The sequence below is a fragment of the Colossoma macropomum genome, unplaced genomic scaffold (assembly GCF_904425465.1).
Source record: "Colossoma macropomum unplaced genomic scaffold, Colossoma_macropomum, whole genome shotgun sequence".
Lineage (NCBI taxonomy): Eukaryota > Metazoa > Chordata > Actinopteri > Characiformes > Serrasalmidae > Colossoma > Colossoma macropomum.
In genome coordinates, this window is record NW_023494805.1 from 27524162 (window position 1) to 27543833 (window position 19672).

The 19672-nt window shown below is 42.4% G+C and overlaps 1 protein-coding gene across 1 annotated transcript in view; it reads right to left on the bottom strand.

The window, feature by feature from the left end:
- efnb3b (ephrin-B3b) overlaps window positions 1-18682 on the bottom strand; it is an 87172-nt gene extending 68490 nt beyond the window's left edge. The window contains exon 1 of the mRNA XM_036596728.1: window positions 17564-18682. Coding sequence (XP_036452621.1) covers window positions 17564-17688 — 125 coding nt within the window. The 5' untranslated portion in view covers window positions 17689-18682. The remainder of the gene's footprint in view (window positions 1-17563) is intronic.
- Between the last annotated feature and the right edge of the window lie 990 nt (window positions 18683-19672).

Sequence of the window (19672 nt, forward strand, 5' to 3'; positions counted from 1 at the left end):
TTTTGTTGATTTTATAAGTGAAAATAAGTAGACCCATCCTCTACAGAGAACACACTTACATTTATGCACAATTTATATGAATTAACTGACATTAAACATTTTTTTTTTTTATCTCAGAATATGTATATATTCTATATTTTGCTGCTGTCGGAACAAAAGCATATCTCCGTTTTTGGTCGTTTTTCAGTTTTTGGCATAATGTGAAAATGCTTGTTGCCTTTTAAAATCATGGTGATTAGACCAACAGAAATGGCCCAAAATTACTTGGAAAAAGATCTGGTTCCACTGACGTACACTGAAAGTAAAGTATGTTTTTTCCTTTTCCATTTCCATTTGGGAAATACGAGGTTTTGTTCTGACAGCAGTGATATGCAGATATTCAGCAAATAAACAATTAAAGTGTGCATTACAATGTGCAGAAGTGTTCTCTGCAGAGGACATGTTGATGTGTTTTTACTCAACAAACAAAAAAAGTCAACAAAACATGTAATCTGGGGCATATATGTATGACTATATGCATGTATATATGTATATATGTATACATGTGTCTATAGACCATACATTTCTCTGTGCATCTGTTTATGAAATGCACCGGTGTGGTGTGGTGTGGTGTGTGTGTGTGTGTGTGTGTGTGTGTGTGTGTGTGTGTGTGTGTGTGTGTGTGTGTGCGTGTGCGTGTGTTTGGCTGTCTTTGTTTGTGAGCTGTGGCTGAAGGCTAGCTGTCCTGCCAACCCTCTTCTGTCTCTCCTACAGGAGTGAGGGATGAGCGCAGATGGACGGGTGGGACTGAGAGATACAAGAACTGGAAAGAAGGAGAGAGAGAAGCTTCTGAGCGGACAAAAGAGCAAAGAGATTACAGTCCAGAAGTGGACAGAAAACTGAGACAGATTAAACAGAGAAGAGAAAGAGTGACAGAAGAGAGCGGAAAGGAGAGAGTGCGAGAGTGACTGTGTTTGTGTGCAGTAGAGAATACCTATTAACACAGGCAAAAATGAGAACCAAGAAATTACACAGAAATAGTAGAGCCTAGAAGAGAACAGGAGGAGAACAGGGGTGTAAATCTGTGACATCACAATGATTCACTAATGATTCTGTAAATTATGACTCAATGAATCGTGATTCAGTTCAAATGGATCATTCTGGCTTCAGAACTATTTTTTATAAATACTTGTGAACATGTGACTGGAGGAATTATTCACGCAGTAATGGAATATAAACAATAAAAACTATACACCAAGCCTGAAATAGCCTTGAAGTTGCATTTTGACCAAAAAAAAGCTCTTGCTTTACTGAATATTTTAGAGTATAACTGATTCAAACCTTCCAAAATCAATGCAATTGAACTGGTTCCTTCAATATGCCATAACGCACGCTTACAATGTAAAGTTTCACTGATGAGAGGAGGAAAGCCGTGTGGAGAGGCAGGAGAAGTTGGGAGGTTTTATAATGGAGGCAGGAGGGGGAAATGCAGAGAGAGTGATGGAGGGATGGAGGGAGAGGAGAGAGAGGCTCTAATCCCTGAACAGACAGAGAGCTTTGTGGAATGACTGACAGCAGAGTGCGCCACACGGGGGCGGAACCGCAGGGGGGGGTCCGTGAGGGGGAGTGTACGGGGATAATCCAGCCATCGCTCACACCCCTCTGAGACAGGGTCAAGTGGTACAGGCCATTTTTCTGTTGTTTTCCCACTCGCTTTCACACCCTCATTGACAAAGTTTTTTGTTTTGTTTATGGTTTTGGTTTGCAAATGGCCCCTTAATATGGTGGGATAAAACTGGCCATGCATACACACACACACACACGCACACACACACACGCACACACACGCAAGCACACACGCGCACACACACACACACACACACACACACACACACACGCACGCACACACACACACACACACACACACACACAGAGCGAGGGCTGGGAAAAGTTATAAAAGTCCAGCTTGTGATTCCAACCTCGTCCCTTTAGCCGTCAGTCTGTTTCAGAGGCAAAGTGTAAAAACAAGAGCAGGCAGCCGGGGCAGAGCGGAGTAAGAGGAAGCAGTGTTTTCCTTCATAATCTGATATTTCCCTCTAAAAAGACAGTCAACAACACTCCCGACACGGGCAAGTACGAGACCCAGACGGGCGAGAGAGAGAAACAGAGAGAGAGAAAGAGAGCGAGAAAGACAGATAGGTTTCTTCTGTGGCCTGTTTCTATTCCAAACACAAGCGAAACTCAATATCTTAACATAGACAGAACTCTGGCACAGACCTCTCAACAACACAGCAGAATGAAGAGAGCTAACTGTGTACTTTAGATCTGCACACACAGAAAGAGAGAGAGAGAGAGAGAGAGAGAGAGAGAGAGAGAGAGAGAGAGAGAGAGAGAGAGTATGAGCATAAATATATAGAGAGAGAGGAGAGAGAGAGAGAGAGGTTGAGCAGCGGAAAGCAGAGGAGAATGTTCATTTGCAGACAGAAATGTAAATGCATACAGACGCAGAGCAGTGATTGATATGTTTGACATTTGAGACTGTACAGGATCACTCTCATTTTCTCAGACAACTCACGTACATCTGTGTGTGTGTGTGTTGAGGCCACCCACATTCCTGTTTCCACTACCAGAGTCAGCGGCTGAGTGAAAACCTCAACCTAGTTATTGACCAGTGTGTGCTAGTGTTTGTGTGTGTGTGGTATGGGCTTAAATGATAACATGTGAGTATATGATGACTCCACGTTACAGGAGACAGAGATACAACCTCAACAAGACAGGACACACACACACACACACACACACTTGTTTATATACCTTCTAGTGACATGAAGCCACAAATATGTCATTATGAAATTAAATATATTTATTATCTATTATAAATAAACACCTATGTGTAATATAATAGGGGCATGTGATACAGTTAAAATATATAATAACTGTACCTAAAGACATTTTCTTGATACATGATATGCATAACTATATCAGGTTTTTCTGAAGTTTGATAACTCATAGGTATACCATTTATATTGTATGACAATGTCTTGAGGAAAAGACTAATAGAGGCGGGTGAACAAATACTTGAAATAAAATGAACAGTCTATTCCTAAAACTAACCCTAACTTTAACATCAGTAACCAAATGTATATATCGCTTCTGTCAGAACAAAACCTCGTATCTCCATTTTAGTTGCTCTTCAGTTTTTGGCATAATTTGAAAATGCCCATTGTCCTTTATATTGTGTGTAAATTTCATGATGAATGGTCTAAAAGAAATGACCCAAAATGACTTGGAAAAAAGTCTAGTTCCATTGACTTACATTAAAAGTAAAGTATGTTTTTTTCCTTCTCCTGTAAAATTACCATTTTGATACAAGGTTTTGTTCAGTCAACAGCGATACACATCTATGTAAGGATCCATGTGTAATAATAATAATATTATGTTCCATGTATATTATATCTGTACTTATATGTTATAATAATGTTATAGACTTAACCCTAAAAGCTAAAAAGCACACAGGATCATTTTGTTGTTAACACTGTCTTTCTCTGGTCTGACAAAGTCAGAAATTTTTTGTCTTGGAAGTGTGCAAAAACAAACATTTACTCATACACACAAACAGTTGGGGTGCCATGGGAAACAAGAAAACACAAGAGGTAAAAAAGACACACACATACACACACACACACCACAAAACTTTAGTACCACCACCTCAAGACAAACACACAGCATGAGTCTGCAGAGCATGGGAACTGGAAACACGCAGTGTCATTACAAGATGTGAACAAGCACACTCAAAAAAAAGCCCACCATCTATCTCTGAAACAAACAAGACTACTGCAGCCCAAAGACATGAATACACACGCACACTCACACAATTGGAACCACACACATCCATCAAACAGGCCTGAGCGTTCGCAGTGCTGCTAAACTGAAGGGGTCTGTGAGATTGCGGAGTCTTTTTTGTTCTTCCACCAACCCCCCCCGCCCCCGCCAAATGGCATTCTTCTGCCCCCTTTCTCTATCAGGAGAGGGGAGAAGGGGAAAAAGAGAGCGAGAAAGAATGAAAGAGAAAGAAAGAAAACCACTCCATCTGTTTTCTCTCCCGTCGTGCTGGAGCTACTCTACAGCTGCCCTCCAACAGTGAGAGAGAGAGAGAGAGAGAGAGAGAGAGAAGCAATATGGGACAAAGAGTTAGGGAGAAAGAGGAAAGAGAAAGTGAGGGAGGGAGAGAGAGAGAGAGAGAGAGAGAGAGAGGGAGAGAGAGAGAAATGAGACAGGAGCAGTATGGGGCAAAAAAGAAAAGCGAGAAAAGCACAGGGGGATCGGAGGAAAGTAAGGAAGGATTGATTTTCTTGTCGTTTGGAGGGGAAGGAAAAGGAACTGAACAGGTTGAAATCTCTCGGGCTTTCACAAGAGCTGCTAAATTACTTTGACACCACGTTGATAGGCAATCAGGGCTATTCAGTGTGGCTTTTGAAATCAGAATTATTCAGAGGAGCAGGGTGTGTGTGTGTGTGTGTGTGTGTGTGTGTGTGTGTGTGTGTGTGTGTGTGTGTGTGATGGTGGGACTGGCACTAACCAGTCAAACCACCCAGAAAGACAAAGAGGAAAAGCGAAGAAACACAGACAGCAATAATTTAAGACGTGCAAATGCACAGCTTTGCCAACCCAGTGTAATAAGATAGAGCGAGGGTGGAGCACACAAACACACACATACACACACACACACACACACACACACACACACACACGAATCATTCTGTGTGAAAGACTGACTGTAGCTGAGTGTGCATGACTGCAAAACCCTGTACATGTATGTGTCTGAGAGAGAAAGAGAGACTGAGAGAGAGTGAGAGAGATGTTTAGTTGAGGTGCAGAGGAGAGCTCTTTTGTTCTGAAGCGATGAGAGACAGAAAAGGGGGCAGAGGTAAAAAAAAACTAGTAATACGCTACTGAAGAATAGAGGAGGAAAAGAGAGAGAGAGAGAGAGAGAGAGAGAGAGAGAGAGAGGGAGAGAGAGAGAGAGAGAGAGGAGAGGTTTGAGCCTCTGAGGAAATTTAACCCCTGATGCTGGACTCGATCCAACACTCAGAGCTATAACATTTTTTTTAAACTGCCGAGCATGTGAGGGTGCGTGTTAACGCTTTTTGCAGAAAGGAAAGAAAGAGAAAAAGCCAGAGAGAGAGTGAGAAAGAGAGAGAGAGAGAGAAAGAGAGAGAGAGAGAGAGAAACAGTGCACAGAGCATGCTGATGTGTAGCGCAGCTGCTGGGATGTATTTAACGAATCAAATTGAGGAAAAAAACCCTGAAGTGATATTAAAACAAGATGACGACTACAGGGCCAAACTGGAGCTGCTGGTCCTCAATGTAAACGCACACCATCAGCCAGAGCTGCTTTCGCCTGCAGCATTTCCATCCAACAGGTTTTTCACTTCTACCACAAGCAGCCCCTCACAGACAATAGAGCACAAGGCTAATGATTTGCAGCTGGTTCTCTGACTGACAGAAGGGAGAACATTCCAGATCATATTCTAGAACCTTCACTATACCAGGCTGTGTTCCAATCCAGAGGAAGAGTAGCTTAGTAGTTCCAAACCAGGCTGTGTTCCAATCTAGAAGATGAAGTCTTAGTAGTTCTAAACCAGGCTGTGTTCCAATCTAGAAGATGATGGCTTAGTAGTTTTAAACCAGGCTGTGTTCCAATTTAGAAGGTTATAGCTTAGGTTTTAACCAGGTTTTTTTCAAATCCAGAACACCATGGAGTAGTAGTGGTAAACAAGGCTATGTTCCAATCTGGAAGATGATGGCAAACCAGGCTGTGTTCCAACATAAAAGATAGCTCGGTAGCTCTAAACCAGATTGTTTTCCCAATCCCGAACACCACTGAGTAGTAGTTGTAAACCAGGCTGTGTTCTAACACAGAAGACAACAGCACAGCAGTTCTAAACCAGGCTGTGTTTCAATCCAGAGCTCCATGTCTTAGTGGTTCTAAACCAGGCTGTGTTCCAATTTAGAAGACAGTGGCTTAGTAGCTCTTAACCAGACTGTGTTCCAATTTAGAAGACAGTGGCTTAGTAGCTCTTAACCAGACTGTGTTCCAATCTAAAACATGATGGCCCAGTAGTTCCAAATTTTACAGGCATGTCCAATCTTATCCACAAAGGACCGATGTGGCTGCAGGTTTTGGTTCCAACAAAGCAGGAGTACACATGATAAGTTGTTTTAATCCTGAGCAATTGATTAAACAAGTGAAATCAGGTGAGCTCCTGCTTGTTTGGAATGAAAACCTGCAGCCACACTGGCCCTTTGCGGATAAGGCTGGACACCACTGTTCTAAACCATGCTGTGTTCAAATCCAGAATACCATGGAGTAGTAGTTTGAAACCAGGCTGTGTTCCCATCTAGGAGACAGTGGATTAGTAGTTTTACACCAGGCTGCTTTCCAAATCCAGGGAAACAATGGCTTTGCAGTTCACTTCATGTAAAACACTTGACAGATGCAGTGGAGAGCAGAGTTCTCAGAGATACTTGAGCGGCACAGGCTGATTCCCAGTAATGCCCTTTTAATAGCACTTAATGTGACTTCAATTACACTTTAGGCAGGAAAAAAGAAAGCAATCATCAAAGTCAGGAAACGTTGGGGCCATCAAAAATTTCAACAGAGCTCCCATGCATACTCAAAAGTGTGAGTCAGTGTGCTCTCTCTTTGGACTGGAACAGGGCCCTTGCCTTGTCAGCATTATTATGAGTACTCCAAACTGTTCTTTACATAAAGGGAGGAGTGTGTGTGTGTGTGTGTGTGTGTGTGGTAGGAAGCCTACAGCGTTGTGATCCATTGACCATCCCTCATGCTCTGTAAGTGGGTCATGTCAAATTCCGGCTCCCCTAACTGACAATTACAAACTAGCTCTTACAGATGGACACACATACATGCTCACACATCACTGCTCTCACTTGGTTCACTCAGTCAGGAGGGCTTGTTACAAAGACAAGATTAGGCTGTATGTGCTGGCAACACACACATAAACACCCCCACACAAACTCCCTGTCAAAGTATTTTTAGCCTCGACATTAGCAATCCCTCATACCGTGCTGCAGTCAAAATCAGGAGACACTTATCACTGAAACAGCACAGCCAGACACCACTGAGTTAGGTACAGGAAGAAGCACAAGCACGTTTTGAATAGACACACCGATACCCATGATTCCGTTGATAACCGTTTTTCTTTCGTCTCCAATTTGTATTTTTATGGCTTTTTCCATTTAAGCGGAACAGGCAAATGCAAATGATGTCTGGCTCCGTGCTCCACAAGCCTGAGGAGAAGGAGCACTGCCATACCGCCTACACACCAGAAATCGGCTGCGCTCAGCACAGCCTTAGATGTGTGACCCCACCCCAGGGGGGCAGCAGCTGGAGGGCTGAAGTACCCCAGCTGTACCTGCCTCAGCAAACACAATCACCACACCTGGGTCATTTCAAATGTCTGGAGTAAGGGGTGGGGGGAGGTACGCTGGTATAAAAGTGAATTCCACTGTGACTTTGACTCATGATGTAGGTTTTACTATACTATGGATGCAGTATTAAGCCCCACCATGGTAAATAACATATGGCTCTGCCCTAAAGACGGAAGACAAATTAACCTTCAACAGCTTAAATAATTCTGCTAAGATAACTGACTTAAAAACACCATTTCATCAATGCTGTAATCAAATGAATCTCTGAAATGGGAGCTTTGCAGAAGAGAGGAAAAAACACTTAACTTTGATGTGTGATCACATAAGATTTTAAACTAAATCTATTGGTCCACTTGTCATTAAGTGTTCACACAATGTAAAGGGCTTCTGGTTTGTTCAAACAATATAAAAAAGTTGGTTTGTTTGTCATAAAATATTTACATAACGTAAAAGCCAACTGGCATTTTCAAATCGTGAAAAAAATGAAAAATAAGATACAAGATTTTGTTCCAAATATTATACACTAAATTGAGAGTGCCTATGAAAACTATTACTTTGTGGTGGGTAATATGCCTAGCAATTATTAATACTAATGGATTGTTATTATTATTATTTCTTATTGTTGTTATTTTGTATAACATAAAATCATTATTGTCCTGATAGTGTAAAACACTGATACAAATTTGAGCTCATATCACCCACCCCTAGTCTAGAGCCGGTTGTGCCCAGGCTCGTCCTGATACCGATCTTTACGTTTGAGATATCTGTACTGATCTCAGTACAGGAGACACTACTGTCTCACTATTGTCTGGCTGCACGCAGCCCCGCTAATGACTTTTATCAGCAGGTCGGGTCCTCCAAATTGAGCCCAGTACAACAGAGATGCAGTGCTGCAGTGAACAGACACAATTAACACAAGTCTCTCCCGCTGCTGTCTGCCTCAGTCTACATGTCTGGAACCGGCAATTATCACCCGAGCCCTGATACTGACCCCTCTGAGGAAGCCGTCCAAACTGATAAGAGACCAGTGAAATAAGGCCTTTGAGCCTGAATGTTTTTATGGCCTGGGGGGAGAGGAGTGTGACTACCACACCCATTTCTTTAGCATGAGAGCCCATGAAACCCACTTACCTTTATCTGCAGCCACTACAGTCAATACCCCCAAGCTGACTTCAGTACAGTGGCGCAAGAGCTCGGAAAGGTGAGAAACAGATGGTGAGGAAGCGTGCAGCAGCGCGAGTGACGGGTCAATAAAGGAAGGCCTGGGTGGACCATACTAATCTATAGTAATACGGCCTGTGCGCACGAGGGGAGAAGTTAGCCTCTGGCTAATCGACTGACACTATACACTGAGCGCAGCGATCAGCGGGCTGGAGCAGCATGGAGTTCATGAACTAGTGGTGGAACTAATCAGCGTTGGGGGGGTGTATGCTAGAGCTAGAGGAGGTAAAGGAACAGATACAGCAAGAGAGAGGAAAAGAAAAGTGATGGAGAAACTAAGAGAGACAGAAAAAAACAAAGATGAGAATAAAAAACAGAGAAAAGGAGAGAGAAAGAGAACAAAGAAAAAGAGACAAAATGCCCTAGATTTTCTGAGGTAAGACAAGTGGGGGGGCTCAATCAGGAGAGAGCAAAGGAAGAAAACAGTGAGAGAATGAAAAAAAATGAGAATATGCATCAGAGAAAGAATAAAACAGAAATGATGTGAGAGATAAAGCAAGGGAGGTGGAAAGAATGGAGAGGGAAAGAGAAAGAAGAAAAAGAAAAACAAAAGAAAAAAAGGTTAAAATATGATACAACTGTAATGAGAAAACAGAAGAAGAAGGGAGGCAGAAAGCAGTGCAGAGGGAGACAGAAAAAGGAGAGAGTGAGAAAAAGAGACATAATAAAAGAAAAAAAAGAAGAAGAAAGCAGAAATGCTGTCTGAACTGTGGTTCCGATCAGTTATTTGTATGTGTTGGTCACCCTTCCTCTCCTTCACTTCACTCCTCCCCCCTCTGCCCTCTTTTCCACAAGACCAATCATAGCGTGTGTGAGAGTGTGTGTGTGTTCATGTCTGACCCGAGCTGGACCTGCTGGCGGCAGCAGAGGATGATCCTGATTAGTGGAGGGGTCCGAGGGGTCTGTGTGAACTAACCTAATGAAGAAAGGAGCAAACACACACACTTACAAACACAGCTGTACAAGGCACTGCTGAGGTGTCCAGCCAAACAGCCATGTGACCTCACAGACCTGAGGATTGGATTAACCATTTATGTGAGAGAGAGAGAGAGAGAGAGAGAGAAGGGGGAATGAAAAAGAAAGGGAGGAAAAAAAGAGGGAGGAGACAAAAAAGAAGGAATGGAGTGAGATGGGACAGAGAGAAAAGAGAATAAAGAAAGAGAGAAAACAGAAAAAATAAGAAAAAAAGAGGTAGGAGACAAAAAGTGGGGAAAGACAGAAATGAGAGATATGAAACAAAAAAGAAGGATAAAAGAAAAAAGAGAGGGAAGAGGCAAGTAGAGAAGAAAGAGAGAACAAAGGGAGGGAAAGGAGTGAGGGAGGAAAGAGAAAAGGGAGAAGAAAATAAGAAAAAAGAGAGGGAGGAGACCAAAAGGAAAGAAAGAGAGAGAGAGAAGATAGACTGAGAGAGGAAAGAGAGCAAAGAGAAGGAAAAGAGAGAGGCAGAGAAAAGAGATAAAAGGAAGAAAGAGAGGAAACAAAAAGAGAGAAAAAGAAGAGGGGAGACAGAACTCTTTCTGAGAGCTCTGAAAGAGGAAAGACAGAAAAGGAGGAATAAAAAAAGAGAGAAGAGGAGGTTACAGAATTCAGCACAACAGAAGAGAGAAAGAGGAGAGACAGAGGAAAGAGAGAAAAGGCGAAAGAGAAAAATTAAAGAGAGGGGTTGAAGGGAGAAAAAAGAGAAAGACAAAGAGAGGGAAGAGAAGGAGATATGGAGAGAGAGGAGAGACAGCACAAGAGATGGGAGAAACAAAAGAAAGAAGAGAGACATTGGTGGAGAGAGAGAGAGAGAGAGAGAAAGAGAGAGAGAGAGAGAGAGAGAGAGAGAGAGAGAGAGACAGACCCTGCATTAACATCTGCAGCAGCAGGTGGTTCGGAGGCCCTTTATGACAGAGTGTTATTGCTGCACTGTACATCTACAGAGGAAGAGAAAAAAGAGACGAGGGCGACTGTGAAGTTCAGCTTTTACTGATTTGCTGTGTTTTATATGACTTCTGCCCATCTGCTGTCGAATGTTTGGGGCGAAGAAGGCGGCTCTCTGGGGGCTGGCGACTGATGGCTGCCGCACACACGATCGCACACACACAGACAAACAGCAAGCCGATGAGAGACGCTGGAGGGACCACACACACGCTGTGGAGCACCACGCAGTGAAGGTACAAGAGGCCATGCCTCGGGGGTGTTCTCACATCTACAGCTTTACCCAGCGCAACACACACGTCAGAACGGCTTTGGGTTTGCATCAGTGAGTCTGCTTATAATAGATAATGCTTCTGCTCTCTGAGAGAATCTGCTGCAGTCTGTATTATGGATGCTACAAGTACCGGGTTTGAAGATATCACAATGTTGAAAATTTATTGTGGAAAACTGACTTTTCCTCACTTTTTAAATAAGAGTTTGATATGGCATGCAAACACTGTTAAAGTTTCAAAGTTTAATATTCGCTCTCTAGTCCAATGGTCTTTAAATCTGAATCCTGAATCCAGTTTCCAGTTCGGGATTTTGGAATCACTTGTAGGTATGACACTAGTTGGCCAATCAGTTCCATTAAGAGCTCAGTTCTTGTAATCATAGTAGTAATCATAAAATCCAGGACCTGAAACTGGATTCAAGGTCTGGATTTGAAGCCCTCTGCTGTAATTTATATGGTCCAGAAATGGAAACTAAGCTGCCGTTTTGAAGTTTGTGTTCATGATGTCACAAAAACCAACATTTATATATATATACTCGCACATTTACATTGAAGTTATAAGGAGTGTTTCAGGCCGGACTGCTTTTTGAATGGAGCACAACATTTTTGCATACATCAGTCCTAAAGGCACAGTAACAAACAAAACAGTCATGTAAAAATGAATTATGACTGCTTTTGGTACATAACACCACATAAATCATAGGATAAAATACAATTATTTTGAAAAAGTTTTAAAAAGTATTTTTTTCAAGAAAAAATATATGAGGTTCAAGAAAACACCTATTAATGTGATTAATGTTCAGAGTGTATCAGCGCTTCTTGTGTTCAGTTTCAATTCTGAAAGGGCTTCCTTTTTTTTTTTGCTGTATTTTATTTTTCCCTGAATTCCACTTGTAACATTTGTGTGGTTTTATGTCCCAAAAAGGATCATAATTCATTTGTAACTTCTTTTTACCCCTCAGAATTATACAGGCTGTGTTGCTACTACCTTTAGAACTGATAGAAGAAGTGATCTTTTGACACTTAAACATTGTTTACATATTACTTCACACAGCTTTATTCAAAAAAAAAAGTGAAGGAAATTTGTTTTTCCAGGATATGGAACTGTGACACACTGAAAATACATGTTAATTTCCACGATTTTCACTCATTTTTGTACCGTCCTCTTCCTAGTCTGTGTCTGTGCACACTGTTTTTTCCGGTTATGCAGTTTTACGAGGATATAAAAGAGCCTATGAATGCACTCCTAGTCTCTGCATGCCACTGCTTTCTGCCCTGCTACTTCAGCTGTGCTTGTGTATGTGAGAGTGAGTGGCGGGGCTGCAGGCACAATGCAGTTATTCTGCCACATCAGCTGAGAGCCATTTTCACAGCTCCTGTTGCTGAGGCCTCGTAAAGCCTCCAGCACACCCCAAACAAACACACACACACACACACACACACACACAAATGACTACTACTACTGCAGGGGCCCCAGACAGACGCCAAACAATAGAAAAGCTGAGGCTTCACTATTTTGCACACACATGACCACAAGCACACCCACCCACACACTAATTTATTCACATAGCACCACACACACACACACAAACACCTTTTCCCTAATGATTTAGATGATGCTATACACTGTTGAGCTCTCAGCTTTCCCAGAAGAAAACCTAATTTGCCTTGACCACAGTGCTTTAATAGAAACTGGACTCAGTCAGCTAGCCTCAATACATCAACTCTAATACAATTTAGTTACGCAAATTAATGATGCTTCACAAACTCTAAGCAACACACAAGCCCTTTAAAATGTTCTACCTCAGTAATCGGCTCTGAGCTGAGCTTTAATGCCACATTTTCCTAAACCTAGAGCTACACATACGTTTTAAAGATGTCTTATATAAGCATTTTAAAACATTATATAACAATGTAGACTTGGTTGAGAGCTCTGGATTTCACATCTGCTCCACTAACATTGTGACTTCATTTCAGCCCCTTTCACCCTCATGAGTTGAACTTCCAACATTCACATCTCTCTCTTATCCTCCCCATATCGTCTCTTCTTGATACACTTAGCCCAGTTAACCAGCCTTTTATCCAGAGCTAATTAGCTAGCTATTAATTAATTATTGAGAATCTGGAGGGGATTAAATTTTAATGTGTGTTTGAGAGGAAATAGTTGTAATACAAGTCACCGCCAGCATTAAGAGGATGAGGACACACATACTCCCCGACAGCATTTATCACAGTACACAAACGCTTACAGTAATACACAACTGCTTATCTGAGTCTTTAGACACACACACAAACACACACACACAAACGCACATAACGACTTACTTTATGTAATCATTTAACACTAAGTGCAAAAAAAAAAGCTGCTTACTGGGAGAAGAATGATCAAATCTTCTCACTGGTTTGTCACCATAACACTAGATGTGAGGCCAGTTTTGTCCGCTATCAACCTGACCACCACCATATTAAACACACCTTAAACTGTTCCAAGAAGTCCAAATGAGGTGTCTGTGTTGACTCAACTTAAGAGCTTCATACACTGAAAAAAGTGATGTACTGAATGTACTTGATTCAAATGTGTACATCATTTCTACATGAATACAATATATTACATCAACACCATTTCGTTTTCAATAGCTATGTTGATACAATGTTTTATTCAAACAGAAACGAAGCACACATTTAAAATCGAGTTTCAATCTATAAGGGGTGCGAAATCATACATGATGACCTCTACAGTATTGTGCAAGTCAGAGACATTTAATTTCAGAAAATGTCCATTCAACAAAATTTAAGTTATTCACTTTTCAGAAAATATATTTAACAGAAAACTACAAAGAAGCTTCAACAAGTAAACATAACATCAACTTTTTCAGCATTTATTTTCCATTCATTTTTGGTTGTTCAGAGAAATATGAAGGGATATTTTTCCACACCGCCAAAGTTCAGTCTTTGTTGGTTGCATTTTCTGCTTCTCACAATACAAGTAATCCTAAACACATGTTGAGGTCTGGACAGTCCATTGTTCTGAGAACACCAGCAGCTTTTTTATTTGATTTGCAATTTTTCTTTTTCTTTTTCTTTTTCGTCCATTTTCTTTTCTCAGTAATGGTTTCTTGGCAGCTACACATTCTTTCAGACTCACAGTGTTGAGCTGTCTTCTCACAGTGGAGGGATGGACAGAAACACCTGTGTATTTTTTCAAATCGGAATCAAGAGCAGTCTCTTAATATCATCTGGACACTCCTGACTTTCATTTACTTTCCTTTGATTTTCCTCTTCCTTAATCAAGGGGGTTATCTTACAGCTTATCTCATCTGAAGTATCTACTGAAAAATGAATAACTTGTACTTAACGGTAAATTATATAAATGAATGGTGGTCTCTACTGTATGACACTACAACTGCTAGACTATAATGTGTTAATACCCCAATTTTGTGCATTACTTCTTACAAAAAAAAATGTTTCTTGCTAATTCCTTTGTTTAACAAAGCTAAATTAAGCATATATTTTGTCCTATTGTGAGATATATAGTAAGAAATATGCAATATTGTTGCTACAGGTCTACTTCAGACGCATTTAAAGCTGGCTAAAGCAGACAGATTTCAACATATTTACTACACCATTTCTCCTGCCTATCTACAACACAGACAATAAAGGTCAGCAGGTCAAGACAGTAAAGTGCAGATATGCACTTTTTAATGCCTGAGTCACTGAAATGCAATTAGAGCAAACACAAAGGCCTACAAAACTGTCAACTTAGGGTGCAAGACTCCAGAATTGTAGCCATAGCGACCTATCAGAACACCAATTTCAACATTTTATTAAATTACAGTGTCCAGAGAGTAGCTACAAAACAACACACTGGGTCCATATGGATTTTTTTTGTTGTTGTCTTCAAGGTGATCCTCACGCCGCAGTTGCATTTTCGTAAGGCTAACTCATGCTGACGTTCATGGCTTAAAGGATATTGATTTCTCCACATTTAAAGATGCACCCTGCTGCTGCTGCTTATCTCCCCTTACTTCTCTACTCTCTTCCTTTCTTTTTCTCTCACTTGCTCCTTCACTCTCTTTCTCTTCCTACGAGCTGAGCGCCATCATTAGCTGCTACATGCTACATGTGGTTTTCATTCTGCGCTCAGAGTGGAGGCGCCATCATGAGAAAGAAAGAAGGAGAGATGGAGGGGAGGAGAGGGGGAGAGGAAACGAAGGAGTTAGCGAAGGAGAGGGAGAAAAGAAAGAAAGAAGTGGAGCGGGAAAGGAAGGGGAAAGGAAAAGAGATGCTGCAGCTGAAACCGTGAACATCAAAGCAGTGGAAGGTGAAGTGGGGTCAAGGTCACGTTTAATCCAACCTGATGTTTAATCAAAGACCATATTTAATGCAAGGTCATTAAATAGGCAGCAGAGCCCGCAATAAGCTGCATATGGTCAGTTTTTCCTCTGAGCGCTGCAGATTGCTTTAGCCCGGAGCAACCACACAGGACAGTACAGATGTCTCTGCACAGGTAAAAAGAAACTTCAGCAAGCACGGTCAGTGGTTAAGACACAACAAGTGCCTGTTCGTCCTTTTTGCTGAAGAGAGATGTGTGGCCTGAGGCTATACTATGTGTGTGTGCTGCATGGTTTTGGTAGGGGTGGGAGGTATAATGGTATTAAAGTGGATACCAGTATGAAGGGATGCACCAAAATGGGAACTGTGGGCTGATGATGATCTACAATATTTTACATGTGCATATCTGTTGAGACAATACATAAACATTTATAAAATGCAGAATTACATCTACCTGGCTTAGCATGATGGGGAAATATAACATTTATTTCTTTAGGCTTACAAATGCATATATATTTTAGTGTAGTAACCCAAGTTAAGGCTTATTATTCAGTAACTACAGGGACTTCAGTGCAAACTGGTTGAGCTATTCCTAGGTTATAGAAGTGTGTAATAAAACTTTGGGCCTGGCAGTGGGCCATGGCCATGTAATGGATCTTTAATATCATGATATCTGTGGGTTTTAGGTAGAGCTGGGAGCTATAATGGGATGAAAGTGAATACTAATATGTAGGGATGCACCAATATGGGAACTGTAGGCCAATGCTTATATACAATACTTTCTATGCACATATCTGCTCATGCCAATGCTGACATAATCATTAAATTTAGATTAGCATCACAGAGAAGCATAACGTATTTCTACAGGCTTACAAATGCAGTCAAATGAATAAAATGTAGCTCTCTCAGTACAGTAACACGTTGTCTAAATGATCCTCTCTTTTGGAGTACAATAAATGTATCATCAAATATCAGTTTGAAATATTGCTCAAATACTAACATCTGTCCAAAGCCAATAAAAATATCAAACAAGTATCTATCGATACCAATTTGATTCTGATATCATTGTGCATCCCTACCAGTATGTCTTTGTCCTATGGTCATTTTACTATATTGTGGATAATATGATGAGCTAAACAATAATACTTGTGTATATCACGATATCATATCGACAGGGGAAGATATCATGATGTCAACCACAGCTCGTATCGCCCACCCCCCACGTGCAGCGGGGGAAAAAACAGTGAGAAAAAGGGCTTTAACCGTGCGCGTGCATAATTTCCACGGTGTGAAAGCAGACCAACGTGCAGCACGGAGAGTGTGAAAGAGAGTGTGAAACCCAGCGCTTTTCCCTAATCTCATCTAATGACCGCACACTTTCAGGCTAGGTCAACTCACCTCCAAAATAACACCACCAAAACAGGCTCACACTCTGAATCAGACCCCCCAGACCCTCTATAGATTAACACAACCAACTCTACCCCCACCCCCTCTCTCATTAGTAGCATCTGCCCACGGCCATGGTGCTGCCCCGCAGCATCTGCCACACGGAGGCATTAAAAGGCTCTTTGGTGTTCGAGGAGCTCGTGGCATCTCTAATAGCCCCTCATAACCTACATAGCGCGGGGAGGACACCACTTAAACAGAGGACTTAGGACTAAAGGGGGTGGGGGGGAGAAGCCCCCTGCTGCTTACTCACAGCACTAAAGCAGCTCATTCCTCGGTGCTCAAACTCCCAGAAAAAGAAACTGAGCCTAAGATAAAACCGCGCTCGAGTTTCTTTTTCCTAGATTCCACAGAGCGCTGCTTTGTGCACCTTCGAGGAGGGAAAAATAAAGACTGCCAGTCCGAAGCAGTAAAACTGCTAACATGCTTTTTAGTGGGTGGCAGCTGAGCTAAAGTCGTGGGTCAGGCAATTATAGTCAGAGGCTCCAAACAAAGCTCAAAATAGGTGCACTTCGTTTAGCCTGTTGGACTGTGAGTACGTGAGAAGCGCGAGCATGGAGAGCTGCACTTGGAGATGCAGCCTCTAAACTAAACGCGTTCTAAATGTTGCGTTAGGCAGGTGCGCGCGCGTGGACGAAGTCGCGAGGGCTCTTTTTTTCAAAAGCAGAGCAGTGTGTGTTGGAGAAGAGCGGGGCTGAAGTGAGAAAAGGGAAAAAGAAAAAGCGCCTCGTGACTACAAAATCACTCTCAGAGGAAATGCAATGTGGCATTTATTAGCGCTCACTGATGCTCATATAACTTCAGCAGGCACCTTCGTTATCCACTGAAGAGGGCCAGTCTGTGTAGTCTTTCCTCCGAGACGGTAGACGGATTTCACGAGCCGTGTCGCTGACTAACACCAGGTAAGAGGAAGATCAAAGGCAGTTTAGTCTCTCTTACCTTTTGTTGAGTGAATTCCAGTAGATGGGTTCCATGTTGGTCGCCGCCACTCCGACTAAATCCAGCAGGAACATGAGCAGCATGCCCCAGCTCCTTCTCGCCATGTCCACGTTTGAACCCATCATAGCTCGGCTAGTTTTGCCCCCAGTGAGCCGCTGCTGGCTGAAGCTGCAGCCCGTCAGTGTGTGAATGGACAGCGAGTGTGAGGAGCCCGCATGGAGATCACACCGCAGTTTAACGCACACAGACCAGGCTTTCACTTTCCGCTTGAAGATGTGAAGCCTTAAAAAACAGCTTTGACCACAAAGTCTAGTGTTTAAACGTGCGCTTTCCTCTTTTCTGCGCGTGCTAAGAAACTCCAGCACTAGAGATCCGTGAAGGCGTTTTTTTTTGTCAGTTAGACGTCTTATTTTTGTTCAGATTTGATTTTTATTATGCTCTACTCGTCTCCACGATTCGTCTTCGCTCTCATTCCTCTTTCCTCCTCTTCTGTACTGGGCTCTTCTCTTTTTTCCCCTTTTTTGTTTTCCTCCCCAGAGATGAATGTGAGAAAGCAGGCTCGAACTGAAACCCTGAGGACAGATGGGTGACTGTTTAAGACGGAGCGTGTTTCTTTCCCGCGCCAAGTCCCATCCTCACCGCTCCACACTGCTGCTCTCTTTCTGTTTTCCTTCCTTTCCTCTCTCTCTTTCTCCTCCGAGACTCAACTTGTAACTCCGCGGTGCTTCTTCACTCACTGAAGCTTTTTTTGTTTTGCTCTTTCGTCCAAAGGTTCCTTTCGAGCAGATCAGTGGTTTAGAATGAGCTGAGCAGGTCACAATCCAGAATCAACCAATAAGAGAACAAAAGCACACGTAACAATTAAAGTACAAAAAGCCAACGTTCTAGAACATCGACTGATGTTCTACTGAATGATGTCCTGGAGATGCAGACAGAAAAATAATAATCTCTATGAAAAGATCCCACTCCTGCGTCTCGCCCGGAGATGGATAATATGAGTGATATGGATCATGCGAATAAAGTGGATAATCCCAGTGTCATTCAGGCAGCCAGTATCTCCAGCTTTGCTGCTGTCTCCTCCTCGCTGAGGAAAAACCTTCTGCTGAGCCTCAACCAGCCGCTCGCAGCGCACTGACACACTGACTCGTTTGAGAGAGGGAGAGGGAGAGAGAGGGAGGGGAGAGAGGAGGGGAGGTGTGGGGAGGAGAGGAAAAAAAACACGTCTTCCGGCTGGTGGGTGCAGTAAAGGAGCGGATTTTTCTTCAGGGTTTTTGGGGGTAAGAGGAGGCGGTAAAAGGCGTGTCAGCCGTCCTCAATTCAATCAGTCCTTATTATTCCACTCTTTCTCCTGTGTGCGTGTTGGATGGGGGTCTCTGTGTCCCGCAGCGGATCACGTAGGACCCTCTATGAACGGAGCCCTCGTTGTGGGTCTTTCACACACCTGCACCACGTACAGCCACACAGTCCCTCCATAATACACTGAAAGCTTACCGAGTTACAGCGCCCCCAGTGTATTCGCTGGTAACAGTGCGTGTAATGGCATTTCACGGTCGTGGTAACGACACTAATAACAAGTTTACAACTCAGATGTAACGTGCAACAGGGACACCAGAGCCGTTCCTGGAGGCCTTCGTCTTCATTTGAGGCTCAGAAATGCAAACAAGTCTAACACAGACCGGTTGAATTTGTCTCCACAGCATATCTAGTACCTACAAACAGGCATATCCGCTGAGACATGCAGACTACTGCATTACATGAAAGACCAAAGCACCTGATAATGGGGAGTGTGAATCAAAGGGGCTGTAAATCTTTGCCTGTAGTGCCACCTAGTGTCCACAGACCGGTGGAGCAGCCTCTCCACCACAACGAAAAGAATCAGTCATTGAAAAGGATCGCAAGTGTACAATTTGAAAATGGAATACACTACAATATATATCGCAATTTGCTGCTCACGTATACCAAAATCTAACCATAATATACTGTAGCATTTCTTATTTTGTGCAGACAAAGTAAGCTTTACAGCAAAGCTAACATACTCAGTTTATTACTACAGAGGTTAAACATGAACAGAAGTACAACAAATACATCATTAAACATCGATAAGAAATA